General features: G+C 47.0%; 1 protein-coding gene across 3 annotated transcripts in view; it reads right to left on the reverse strand.

Moving 5' to 3' along the window:
- ATXN10 (ataxin 10) overlaps positions 1 to 13,763 on the reverse strand; it is a 160,114-nt gene that overhangs the window by 123,557 nt on the left and 22,794 nt on the right. For all 3 annotated transcript variants that reach the window (XM_032345929.1, XM_032345926.1, XM_032345927.1), the window contains exon 3: positions 10,272 to 10,354. In XM_032345929.1, the coding sequence (XP_032201820.1) occupies positions 10,272 to 10,354 (83 nt within the window). The remainder of the gene's footprint in view (positions 1 to 10,271; positions 10,355 to 13,763) is intronic.

The raw sequence follows: 13,763 nt of genomic DNA on the forward strand, positions 1-13,763 counted from the left end.
AACATATTCTCAATGTATAATCCAATAATCAAAATCCTTGGTATTTACCCAAAGTAACCAAAAACTTATGTCCACTCAAAACCCTGTACGTTAATGTTTACAGCGGCTTTATTCATAATTGCCAAATGAAAGCAACCAAGATGTCCTTCCATAGGTGAACAGATAAACATGCTGTGGTCCAAGGAGACAATGAAATACTATCCAGCACTGAAAACAAATAAGCATCAAACCATGAACGGACATGGAGGAAACTTACACACACATTACCAAGTGAAAGACATCAATGAAAATGCCACACACTATATGATTCCAACTATGACATTCTGAAAAAGGCAAAACTAGGGAGACATTGCAAAGATCCATGGTTGCCTGGAATGAAGGCAAGGACAGTGAAAAGGCAAAACACAGGGCAGTGAAACTACTCTGTGTGATACTATGATGGTGAAAACATGTCACGGAGAGTCACGGGAGCAGGAAGCAAAGAGAGAAGCAGGCTCCCTGATGAGCAAGGAGCCTGATGCAGGACTTAATCCAAGGACACTGGGATCACGACCTGAGCAAAGGCAGATGCTTAACCAAATGAGCCATGCAGATTCCCTCAACATATTTTTAAAAACTGACATAGAGATAATGCTCAGTTACTGCATCACAATTATGTTTATATATAATTACTTGCGGGAAATAAGCCCCCAAAATGAATAGAAAATCCCCACATATTTAAAAGTAGAAGACAGACCCTAAATAACCTATGGGGACAGAAAAGAAATCACAATGGAAATACAATATTCAATCAACAAAGATGCCAGAAGCCAAAGCTTCTAGATGCAGCTAACACAGTACCCAGAGGAATATTCATAGCTTTAAAATGCATACTTTGAAAAAAACAACTAAATAAAAATTAAAAAAATAAAAGGCATACTTTGGTTAAGAAGAATGAAGAAAATAAGCTAAGCATTTGCTTCAAGAAATTACAGAAAGAATAATAAAACAACCCAAACAGTAAAGGAAGAAAAAAAGATTAAGAGCAAGAAATTATTAAAATTGAAAGCAGTCATAAAAAGAGAACATCAAGATCCAAGATGGGACTCTTCAAAAAGCTCAATATTGACTAACCTTTGAGAAAACTAATCAAAAAGGAGAAAAGCCACGAAGAATAAAGACATTAAATTTTCAGAAGTAACAGGACACGGCCATGGATCTTGCAGACATCAAAAAAGAAAAGTCAGAAGATACTACAAATACCTTTAGGCCACACTGTTTGAAAATTTAAATTAAATAAACAAAACCCTAGAATACGGCTAAGAAAAAGCACCTCTGTAAAAAATTCAGGGAACGCCTGCAGTCTTATACCATTAAGGTCTTCAAATCAGCAACCAGAAATTTTCCCACAAAGAAAAAAAAAAAAAAATCCTAGACCCAGGCAGCTTTACTACCCATTCACATTCAAGTAGGAAATAATTCCAATTTATACAACTCTTCCAAAGGACAGAAGAGAGAGCAGACCCTCAAACCAGCTTGGTGAGGCTTGCTTAACTGTGATACCCAAGTCGGAACAAGCACAGCAGGAAAAAGGAAGGGAACAGAATGTAAAAAATACTGAAAATGTATTCCAAATTGAATCCAGTTGTATAGAGAATGACGAAGCTGTGAACTTAACAGCTGTACTGCAAGCTGCTTTATTATCACAAAGTCAAAATTTGTAACCGACCACATGAACCTACAAAGGACAGAAACATACAAAAATCTCAAAAACCGCAGGGAACACAGAGATGGTGAAATTCAACACTCATTCATTTTCAAACAACAAACAAAACAACTACCAGCCACGAAAGATTACCAGAGGGCTTCTTTAACCTAAAAATGGGCAGCCCACAAAAAATCGACAACACAATATAATTCATAGCCAACTGGAGAGAGAGAGCCTTCTGAAAGGGATGGAGACAGGAATACCTGCTATCACCATTTCTGGTCGACATTCTCCTGAAAATCCAGGCCAGTAAGACTAAGGATGGCCAAACACTAGAAAAGAAGACACTAAACTTTTTTCCCCCTCACAGCTGAAGTGTCATTTCTACTGTACGTGGAAAGTATTTTTAAGTATGTAAGTTGTTTGAATTAGTAAGAGTCACCAAAGTTGCTGCATACAAAGTCAGTATTTTAAAAAGTCAACAGGGCACCTGGTGGCTCGGTGAGTCAAGCATCTGAGTTTGACTCCGGCCATGATCTCAGGATCCTGGGATGGGGCCCTATGCTGGGTTCCCCACTCAGCAGGGAATCTGCTTCTCCCTCTCCCTCTGCCCCTCCCCCTACTTGGGCATGTGCACACACTCTCTCAGATCAATATGTAAAATCCTTTAAAAATAAATAACTGAAAATAAATTTTTAAATTAGAGTCAATATTTCCATATAGAGAGAGAACAAGCAAAAAAAAAAATAATAATAATCAAGAAAGGAGACCATGTATGAAAGCATCAAAAATACAGCTGTAAGTGATGTACAGTGCCACTAAGCAAAAAAATTCTAAAACTTGACTGAGTGAGGAATCACACCATGATCACAGAGTAGAGGAATCCACTTTTCTCTAGAGAGTAAGTGCAATCTGAGTCTGAATCCCAACAGGGTGTTTATGTGCATGTCTGCGCACATGCGTATGTGTACGTGCATATGTGTAATTTTACACAATCAGAGGCTGTGTATATGTTTGTGTGGGTATCTGTGTAACTTGACAAGATGACTCTAAAATCTGCCACTATACAAAGGGCCAAAGCTGAGAAGCTGTTGAAAATCACTAGGTAAAAGGATTTGTTTTCACAAAACAGTAAGCAAGTACGTGTAACAGTATAACAGTACGGTGCTGGGGCAGGAGGAGATAAGCAGACCAACAGAAAAGAACAAGAAAGAGACTCAAACCGAAACTGGCGAAAGATGTGACAACAGATTATTGAGTACAAAATGGTCTTTTCAAAAAATAACACTGGGACGACTGGGTACCAGTACGGAAAAATGGAAATTGGACTCCTTCCTCATATAACACAGAAAACTCAATTCCAAGTACTAACCTAAATTGAAAAAAGTAAAAATGAAAGCTTTTAGGAAACAACACTACAGAATAAAAAGACATTTTAAACAAGACACACAAAATAACACCAGAGAAAAACATTAACAAACTAAACTTTAATGTTAAAACACTTGGGTGCCTGGGTGGCTCCGTTGGTGAAGCGTCTGCCTGTAGCTCAGGTCACGATCCGGGAGTCGTGGGATCGAGTCCCACATCGGGCTCCCTGCTCAATGGGGAGTCTGCTTCTCCCTCTCCCTCTACTCCTCCCCTCACCACTTGTGTGCTCTTTCTCTCTCTCTCTCAAATAAATCTTTAAAAAACACAAAAAACAACAACAAAAAAAACCTTTTTTTTTCTCAGAAGATATCCTAAAGAGTATTTTAAAAACACTATCCACAGAATAGGAAGAGAGACAAAAATGTAACAGGAACACTTAAGTATCAAAGGACTTATCCAAAGATTCAAACAGCTTTTATGAATCAGTCAACAAGACAAATTCAGTAGAAAATCGGCAAGTTCAGCCTCCTCTGTCGGCAGGCGCCTCGCGGAAGGCGTGCAGGTACTCGGTTCCGGGCGACTCCCTGGCCGGTTTCCGTAGCACGTCCTATGGCGAGGGAACAGGGACGAGCTCCTGCAGGGTGTGACCAACCGGAGGTCTCCAGCAGCCAAAAACTTCCTCAGGATGCTTCAAAGCAACTTCCCCAGCACCCTAGGGGTGGATTTCCAGCAAGTTCCACCAACAGGGCCTCTCAGCGACTTCTCCACGTGACAAGAGAGCCATGACCAGGCTGTCTCCAAAAAGAGCTGGATCTCAGACCCAGGGAGGGGGAGTCTCTCCCTTGGACACTCATCTCAGCCCGAGGGGTACCGGCTGCCCAGAGTGTCTACAACTCCTGTATGCTCCCGCACTGTCCGTACTTCTTAGTAGTCAACCCCGTTACTTCAAGCCCTGGTTAGAGTCCGTGATTCTTTACATCAAGTTTCCCTGTTCCAGTGATGTGGTTTCCATCGCCCGGACGGGTCCTCGCCGGCAGAGTGGATGGAGCAGAGGAAGAGGAAGGTTCAAGCGGGAGCAAGAGAAAAGGGCCCCAAGCACAGGCCTCAGAACACAATGACCGCTCAATCTGTCAGGACCAAGTCAGGCGGACAACAGTACTCATTCCAACAAAGAAAAACTAATATAAAGAAAGAAACCACAAAGGCAACGCTGAGGTTAACACAGAGATTCAGGCTATAGGCAACAGCCGCCACCCTCGGAACTGAAGGCACGAAGGCAAAGTAAGGCAGGTAGGGTTGTGAGAAGCCCGAGCCGGCAGCGGCCCTCCAGGGCTGGAACCCAGGCCTTGGGAGAAAGGGGCTGCCCAGCTACCGTGTGGGCCTTGGAAGCACAGAGGGCGCCTCCGACTCGGGAAGGGCCCCGACCAGCTGACAATGGAACCCCTGGGTGAACACAGGGAGGCTGGAAAGGGGGCGCGGCTGCTGCTTTCCAAGGGGGACACGAATGGGGTCACGTCCCGACTTCCCGCCTCCCGCCAGCCAGCTTCCCACCAGCATCCTTCACTGGCTGACCCTAACAGAAAGCAAAGGACAGCTGTGTCTGTGGCCTTCCAGCCCTGGCGACCCAGTGCAAAAACAGAGACAGAGGGGTGAGCTTGAGTTGAATAACGACAGCCCAAGATCCAGAACAGTCTCTGGCATTAGGCAATCACCAGCGTGATACACACATGTCATTTCTGTGCGTTCTTATTTTTATCTTCACAATAAGGCAGACCGCATCATCTAACATTTCACAGATGAAGAAACGGAGGCACAGAGTGATTCAGTAAATCAGCCGAGGTCGACAGCAAGTGAGGGGCCCAGCCAAAACTCGGGAGCCCACAGTGTGCCTTCAACGCCAGCTCTTAACCAGGCCAGGAGCGCTGAGAGAAGCCAGGAGCATTCATACAGTTCACACGGGTGGAGAGAAGCTCATCGGGGAAATACTTAAAATACTTCTGTGCTTTGTGGTAACTGGACACGACCGTGAATCCCTGCTGGCCCACCCCTGCCCAGCCCCTTCCTTGGGACACGCCCCATACCTAAAAGGCCACTGCCTGACCGAGCCCCAGCCTCCCAGGGCCATGCCCCAACTATGCCTGGCATGCACGCCGAGGTGTCCACACCCGCACCCTCCTGTTTGCTCACTGGGTTTGAAGTGGTTCACATCAGGGCCAGGGCAGCCCATGCAGGCGGAAAGGCATGCGATGCGATCCCGAGTGGAAAGAGATCGAGACACTTCTGGGGAACCAAACCCCATGTGAGTAGAGCGCCGGGAAGCGAGCAATGAGGCAAAGAGGCAGGAGGGATCAAAGTAGTAGCACCTGCTGAGTACTTACCGGGTGCTGGGCGCTGTGCTCTGACCGGGCTATCACCTAACCCCCACCACAGCCTTCTGAGCTCATCGCCAGCCCTTCCACACACAAGCAAACTAAAGCTCTCGGATCACCTCACTTGCACGCTAAAGCAGCAAACCTGGCCGAAGCCAGAGGTGGCTCTTCTGCCCCCAGGAACCCAGGCCGATCCAGGAAGGTAAAAAGTTGCAGGAACAGGAGGTGAAATGGGAGATTCCACTCCATGAGAGGATTCCCACCGTGCAGCAACCACGAAGCAGTTTTAAGAGCAGGGCACTTCTGAAGTCTTTAAGCTTTCTAGACCTCTGCTTTGGCAGAAGGAGGATGGGCAGGAGGAGGGTCCCGCCCCAGAGCTCTGGCCCTTCATCCTCATGACTCTCCCAAGATCCGAGATCCATCCGGACTTCCCTTCCAGCCTTAGGGCCCAAACCGCCCCACCCACGCTAACCCTGGGCTGGGCACAGAACCGGCTGCCCCCAAGACCTCCCAGGCAGACGGGCTGCAAAGAATAAGAAGGAAAAGATAACGTGACGTGCCTGTGCTCAGCACTTGCTCACAGGAACTCAGCAATCGCCGGCTCAGAGAGTTCTGGAATGGTGGCCCAAAACAGAAACACTGAGATAAGAATAGGAAGAAATACTGAGAAATACAAAGACAAGAAAATGATAAACCAAGAACTTCACAACTGACTTCACATTACAATCTACAAGAAGCAAGATACAAAACTGCCAAGTACCGGTCCATTCCCGTACACACAAACACGGACAGAGGGTTAAACAGTCAAGCGCGAGTCTGCAGCAGCCTACGTACAGGTGACGGCTATTTTCCTTTCCCTTTTCTGAGTTTTTAAAAATTACTTTGTAATGAAATTATAGGAAATGTTTATAATGAAAAGCTCTACCCTCATTTTTAAACTGAAGTCACAATTTAAAATGACAATTTATATTTTTACTGAATAGGATGTTAACATTCAAATCCTTGTAGAACTGAATTTCTCTCTCTCTCTCTCTCTCTCTCTCTCACATACACACACACACACACACACACACACACGCCAACAATACAAGCTGGTCTGAAAGGCAACTGACCTAAAGATCATTCAGGCAACTAAAAATTAGCACTCTGAATCAGAACGCAATTCCAGGAAGGAAAAGGTTTAAAGATGTCCCAGCAGCAAGAAAAGAAAACCCCAGACAAGTACTAATGACAGTTTACTTTTACCAAACAGCTTATCAAGTGATCTGTGTAAATACTGCAAATGTTACAAAACCATTCCAAAATCCCAACATTATTTTTACAGATTAAAAATGAATAAAGGCCAAAAACAACACCAATAATTCAATTAAAATAACTCATGCTTGTGTTTACATAAAATTTGATGAGCGTAATATATTCATCACACCACTGCAATTATTCTCTGAAAATAATACTCTAAATATTATTTTGACAATGTAATTACAGTTTTTACCTCAAGAGTGGTAACAAAACGCTGGCACAGATATGCTGCTAAAAATCCACCAAGAATAAGGTTCTCACAGAGAAAGAGTCACAACACAGTATGGGCACTTTATTAAGAACCAGAGTGCTTTTATAAGGCTTGTATTAGGCTTGAACTAATACACTATAAAAATTTTTTAAGTTTCATTGTTGAATCCCAATTTCACATGGAATTCCAAATTCAGGCGTATCGCGGACCACCCTCTTTAAGAAGAAAGAGAGAAATACTGTGGAACTTCCATTTCCCCCCCCACCTCGCTAACATGCTTCCAGTTCTGCCTGTAAGCACACATCATCTCCATAAAGCCGACACAACTGAAAAGTAAAGACCTAAATCAGGGGAGATATGGCCCATGTTCATGGACTAGAAGACTCCGTATAGCTAAGTTGGCAAGTCTCACCAAACGGATCTATAGATTCCACCTAACTGCTAATACGCACGACATAGACATACTCTTAAAAAATCAACAACGGGAGGGGCGCCTGGGTGGCTCAGTGGGTTAAGCCTCTGCCTTCGGCTCAGGTCATGACCCCAGGGTCCTGGGATTGAGCCCCACATCGGGCTCTCTGCTTGACAGGGAGCCTGCTTCCCCCCTCTCTCTCTGCCTGCCTCTCTGCCTACTGTGATCTCTATATGTCAAATAAATTAAAAAAAATTTTTTTTAATTTAAAAAAAAATTAAAAATCAACAACAGGGGCGCCTGGATGGCTCAGTGAGTGAAGCGTCTGCCTCCGGCTCAGGTCATGATCTCCGCGTCCTGGCCTGGAGCCCAGAGTCCGGCTCAGCAGGGAGTCTGCTTCTTCCCCTTTTCCTCTGCCCCTGCTCACAAACACTCACTCTCCCGCTCTCCAAAATAAATAAATAAATAAATCTTAAAAAAAAAAAAAAACCACAAAAAGACAAACAGCCCAATTAAAAACTGGGCAAAGACCTTGACATTTCCCCCAAAGGAGATTTACAAATGGCCAAAACAAGCACATAAGAAGATGCTCAGCATCATTAATCATGAGGAAAACACAAATCAGAACCACAGTGAGATGCCGCTTCCCAAGCATCGGGATGCCTCCGACCCCCCGGAAAGGACAAGGAGCACGCACGGGCGAGGACGTGGAGAAACGGGAATACTGTACACTGTCGGTAAAATGCAAAACAGCACAGGGGCTGAGGAGAGTCTGGTTCCTTAACAACTTAAATAGGAAGTGGACCCACAATTCCACTGCTACAACTGCTGAAGGACAGAAAGACCATACACCGATTAGTATGTCCACAGGCACACCCGGAGCAGCGCTATCCTGGACGGCCCGATAGCAGCGCCACAGCCAAATGGCGGAAACCACCCAAATGGCCGCCAGTGAACAGATTCATGAAATGTGGCCCATGCACACCACCGAGTCTTATTCAGTCGTCACATAACTGAGGTACTGGTACCTGCTACAATGTGCAAACACTCGGAAACACATTCTGCTTCCTGAAAGAAGGCAGACACACAGGTCCCATGACTCTCTGATTCCACTTCCATGAGAAACCCAGAACTGGTAAATCCAGAGACAGACACAGCAGAGGGGAGAACGGAAAGCAGCTGCTCGGCGGGGAGAGGATGTCCTCTCGGAACTGTGGAAGTGCGTGCAGTTAGATGTGGTGGCTGCACGGCACTGCGAACGCTCTCAAGGCCCCACGGCTGTTCCCTTTAAAGAGGTTACTTGTCGGCTACGTGAATGTCAGGTCAGTAAAAGGCGGATTCCTTAATTAAACTAACACACCACAGCTGCCGAAACCGTAAACCGTTCCAAACACACCAACACAACACAACACAACAACGTAACACAACAAAACACAACACAACACAGGTGTATGAAGACGTGCCCTCTGGCTGGTACCAACTGGTGGTGAAAAGCCAGGCCGCCAACCACACAACCAATTTCTCTACCACTGACAAACTGGGTCCTAAAAAGTGTCAGAAATCACCTCCTTTAGATTTTCTGTTAGATTATGGACTTGTTTCAGCGAAGAGAGAATTGATCCTGCGAAACACTGTTTTATCCCATGAACATCACACAAGTCTTCTGTGGCCGATCAGGGATGGAGCAGCAGCCGTCAGCATCCAGGAAGACAGGAGGGCACATGATGTGCGATGGAAGGATGGAGCCCAGGGATGGGGCGATTTCAGGAGACGCGGTGCTCAGTGGCCACACAGGGACGGGCTTCAGAGCGCCAGGGGAGGGCCGGCCCACTCTGATGGCCCTTGAATCACCGCGTCCGTCTGGTGCTTCCTCTCAGGTGTCTCATTCAGAGATACTTCGTGGCCAGGGAAACCCACTGCTGTCCACCACAGGACCCACTATCCATCATATCAGCACTTTTCAGTCATTATAAAACGCACTACCTTCTGAACTCTCCTCCGGAATGACCGTACCACAGAGACTTCAAGAAGAGCTGCTTTTCCACGCAGCGGTGAAATCCGGACCGGACCTTGCTACTGATTTTTCATCCCCCAATTTGAGCACAGAGGCTTCTGGTGCATCATAAATTAGAGCTACAAAAAGATCTTTACATCTCTAACATCTTAAAAACACTTTCCTACGAAACCCCACACCCTACTGGTTTCTTGACAATACCTGAGAAATTACTGCTGCCCAAAATAACAGAGAGCAAACACTTTGTGTGAAGGGGCGCGGATGATGCGGAAGACAGACTCTTGTCTGCTCTGCTCAGCGTCCGGATCACAGTCGGCACCGAGGACAGGCATGCCATGTCCACACAAAACACTGTATGACTATGCGAGGGCCGGCCTAACAAAGCACCAGACTGGTTGGTGTAAACAATGGATTTATCTTCTCAGAGAAGGAGGTTCAACGTCCACGATCAAGGTGTGGGATGGGCTGGTTCCTTCTGAGCCCCCTTGCTGGGCTTGCAGATGGCGGTCCTCTCGCCATGTCCTCGTGTGGTCGTCCCTCTGTGTGTGTCTGTGTGCTGACCTCCTCTTCTTACAAGGACCCCAGCCATCACGGGTTAGGTCCGCCTGCAGGACTCCATTCTACTGGATTTAGCTCTTTCATGGCCCGGTCTCCAAACACAGTCACATCCCCAAGTGGCAGGAGTCGGGGCTCCGCCGTACAGAACTGGGGGAGAGTCCGGGAGCACAATTCACCCCACAACAGAGTGAGGACAGGAAGCTGTGACAACTTCATTTATGATCATTCACTAACATCACCAAATAAGTTTCTCTGTATCATGAAATACAAAACAATTGCTTTAACTAAGATGTGGATTTTAAATCCTTTCCAAAGGTCTGAGAAAGCCATGAATCCCACAAGTTACAAGTTACCTGTCAACAGGGACTCCTGCTCCACCCGTAGCTCACGAAAAAGAAAAATCAGATCAACAGCCACGCCAATTGTATCCAAGTTCCTGTAGGAGATTTTTTAAAAAGACAGAGTCAGACCCATTAGTTTTCTTAGGCCTGCGTTTCAAATGATCCAGGGAACAGAGCCGCAAACTTTCCACATCATAATCTCATAACCTGCCGACGTGTTACCCCCCAAGGCAAAGGGGACCTTCGGGCTGTGAGTGGATTCAGGATCTTGAGATGGAAAGATCACCCTGGACTAGCCAGGTGGGACCAATATGGTCACAAGCACCTTAAAAGAGGAATACAAGAGGGTGTCAGAGTTGGGGAAGGGGACATGAGCCCAGAAATGCCAGCGGCTTCTAGAAGCTTCTAGAAAAGGCCAGGAAATGGATTTTCCCCAAGAGCCTCCAAAGGGAACTCGGCCATGGTGACCCATTCCAGCCTTCTGAATTCCCGAACCAAAAGATAACAAATCTGTGTCGTTTGAAGCCATAAAGTGGGTTGAGTAACGCGTCACAGCAGCAGGAGGAAAGCAATCAGATTTGGGGAAGCAGAAGCGGTGGTGCACATATAAACACCCGCAAACGTGGGAGCAGCTCTGGAATCTGGCAGGGAGCAGGGGCCAGAAGAACAGTGAGCAGCCTCTGAAATGCTAGAAGCTTTTAGACTTCTGGTGGGCACGTGGATACCGAAGGCACTGCCAGTGAGGGCTCGGAAGTGAGGAACCGACCCCTGGAAACCGGGGAAAGGGGACCCTTTTCCCACAGGCGCAGAAGCTCAGCAAAATGATGAACTTGGATGTTTAGCTGAGCCACGATGACGGTGGGACCTGAGTGCTCCGCTTCCTGCTGCACCTAACAGAAAGGAGATGAAGAGAGAACCAGGTCTTGCTTCGGAGAATTCTCAGTCTAGCCAGATGGCAAAAGACACTAAAACTGGGACAGTCAGTGGCAAGAAAGCGTGCTCTGCCGAGAAAGCCAAGGGGTCAGCTGCACAGCTTTTGCTCCTGCCTGGGAAGAATCAGAAGGTCAGTGTTGAGTCCCAGGTGAGGAGGGGCTCTTTGAGCAGATTAGGGTGGGACCCACTCCCTTCTGTCACCTCAGCAGAACCCAGGAGTAGAGACGGGGTTATCTATGAAAGCTCTGTGCAGGACCCTCTTGTCTAACGATGGCAATCCCCGTGACAGACACGTGAGACCCACACGGTTGTTAAAAATGTTTTACCGGGAGAAGAAAGTCTGCCAGCTTGGACAAAAGGCACAGAGAAAGGATGAAATTTAAAAAAAAAAAAAAAAAAGGGTCAAACTCCCAAAATTCTACTGGGGGGAAGTAGGCTGATAGAATGACTCAGGTGCAAACACATGCTCCCTTGGGGAAAAAGGAAGGCTGACTCTGAGGGCAGGGCCAAGGGCCCAGCCTCAAGCCACAGATGACTCTTCCCAGGCCTGGAAACCGAACTGAGTTTTTTGCCAGATGGGATTCTGAAACTGCTTTGCTTGGGATCAGTGATTCCTCTTTTCCTTCGATTTTCTCCTCTTTCAAAGGATAATGTCCAAAACAGTTACCTTAGGCCTGCCCCAAACTGCATTTGGGGAGCAGAGAACCTGTCCAGTTTCACAGCCGCACCAATACAGTCGAATTCTACCCCAGAATGGATGTGCTCCACCCAGAATCGGACATGTGAGTAATTGAGAAAACTGGGTAATGAAATTCGGGACTTTTAGCTGATGAGACTTAGATGAGATTCTGGACTCCAGCTAATGTTGTCGGGGTCAAAAATGTGGGGCACTGGGAAGGGCTGAAGGCATTCCGCATACTGACTCTCTCGGGGCTCCAGGGTGGACCGTGGTGGGGAGAATGGCCCCCGAAGGATGTCCACACCCTCAACTCTGGAACCTGTAATTATGCTCTCTTATATGACCAAAGAGATGTGGTATATTAAGAAATATGTTTTTGGTCTTTGTCCCAGGTTCCTAGCACAGAGCACCTAAAACCCTTGGAATTTCCAGTGTGATAAGGAGTTTTTTGATATTTACAGCAAGCCCCTCTCAACCACAAGTGGGTTTATCCTGATAAGGCGGCTCTAATGGGGCCTCCACGTGGCCTCACAGCGGGGCTGACTGTCCCCCAGAGGGACCAACCAAGTGATTATGGGACTGTAACATTCAGCCCCAACCTCCAGACCTCTGTGGAGGAGAAAGGTCTAGAGATTGAGTTCCATCACCAACAGACAACAATTTTTGCAATCAAGCCTATGTGACAGAAGCTCCATAAAGACCCCCACAAAATGACAAGTTTGGAAAACTTCTCTGTGGGCTAGTGAACACATCAGAGGGAGCAAGACCGCCCTGCAGCAACCCACTTGCCCTACGTAGCTCCTCTCTTTGGATATCCCAAAGTTGTGTCCTTCACAGGAAACTGGTAACCGTATGGCAAGTGCCTCCCTGAGTCCTGGGAACCGTTGTATCAAACCCGAGAGGCGTCACGGGAACCTCGGAACTTGTCAGCTAGGCAGAAATGGCAACCGGTTCGCATCTCAAGTGGGGCTATCTTATGGGACCGAGTCCTTTACGTTATGGGATCTGATGGCACTGATTCCAGGCGGGTGGTGTCCGAACGGAAATGAGTCTAGACCCGCAGCTGCCGCTGAGAATCAAAGTTGGTCAAAAAAAATCAGAAGAGACTTTTTAGGTATGATTACTGGTTCTGAGAGGGGAAGATTATCCTAGATACTGGCGTGGGCATCATTAATCCTAAGAGTCCTTATCAGGGGGTGCAGGATGGTGGGAGCTGCAAAGGGACTGGAAGATTCTCTGGTGTTGCTTGGAGGCAGGGAGGACGGAGCCGCAAACAAGGACCCAGGCAGGCTCCAGAAGGTGGAAAAACAAGAGAACGGATTCTCTGCTAAAGAATGTCTGCTACCAGCCCCACTGGTTCTCGCTGAGTTTGGACTTCTGACTCAGAAAGAGAAGATAAGAAAGATTTGGTGTTCAAGCAAGCCACCAAGTCTGCAGCAATCTGTTCGAGCAGCAAAGGAAACCACAACGGCTCCCTGCCTTCACTTCCCCACGAGAAGCAGAATGAAGCCACGACACTCACTCCTTAAAGAACAAGAGGGTCCGAGTCCTCTCTTCCCTCCCCACGGCCGAAGGGCGGCTCAGTGCCCACCTCCCAGAGGGGTATGGTGCTTGCGTGGATGGCCCTGCCAGAAGACAGCTGCTATCTCATCTGCCACACTATGTTTCCTTGCAGTGCTTGAATTTTTATAGTTTGCGTATTACTTGTATAGTCAGGAAAAGCAAACAAGAAATGAACTGCAAAGGAAGTTGTATTATCGTACACTTCGAGTGCGCTAGCGTTCCTGAGGGCAGAACCAGGCCACGGGGGACCCGGGCAGAGCGGAGGAGGCAAGTGGCGTTAAGCAATCTCATCTGAAACACCCACAGCCCTGGGTGGGAGATACTGCTTG

This window comes from Mustela erminea, chromosome 6 (genome assembly GCF_009829155.1).
Source record: "Mustela erminea isolate mMusErm1 chromosome 6, mMusErm1.Pri, whole genome shotgun sequence".
In the NCBI taxonomy this organism is placed as follows: domain Eukaryota; kingdom Metazoa; phylum Chordata; class Mammalia; order Carnivora; family Mustelidae; genus Mustela; species Mustela erminea.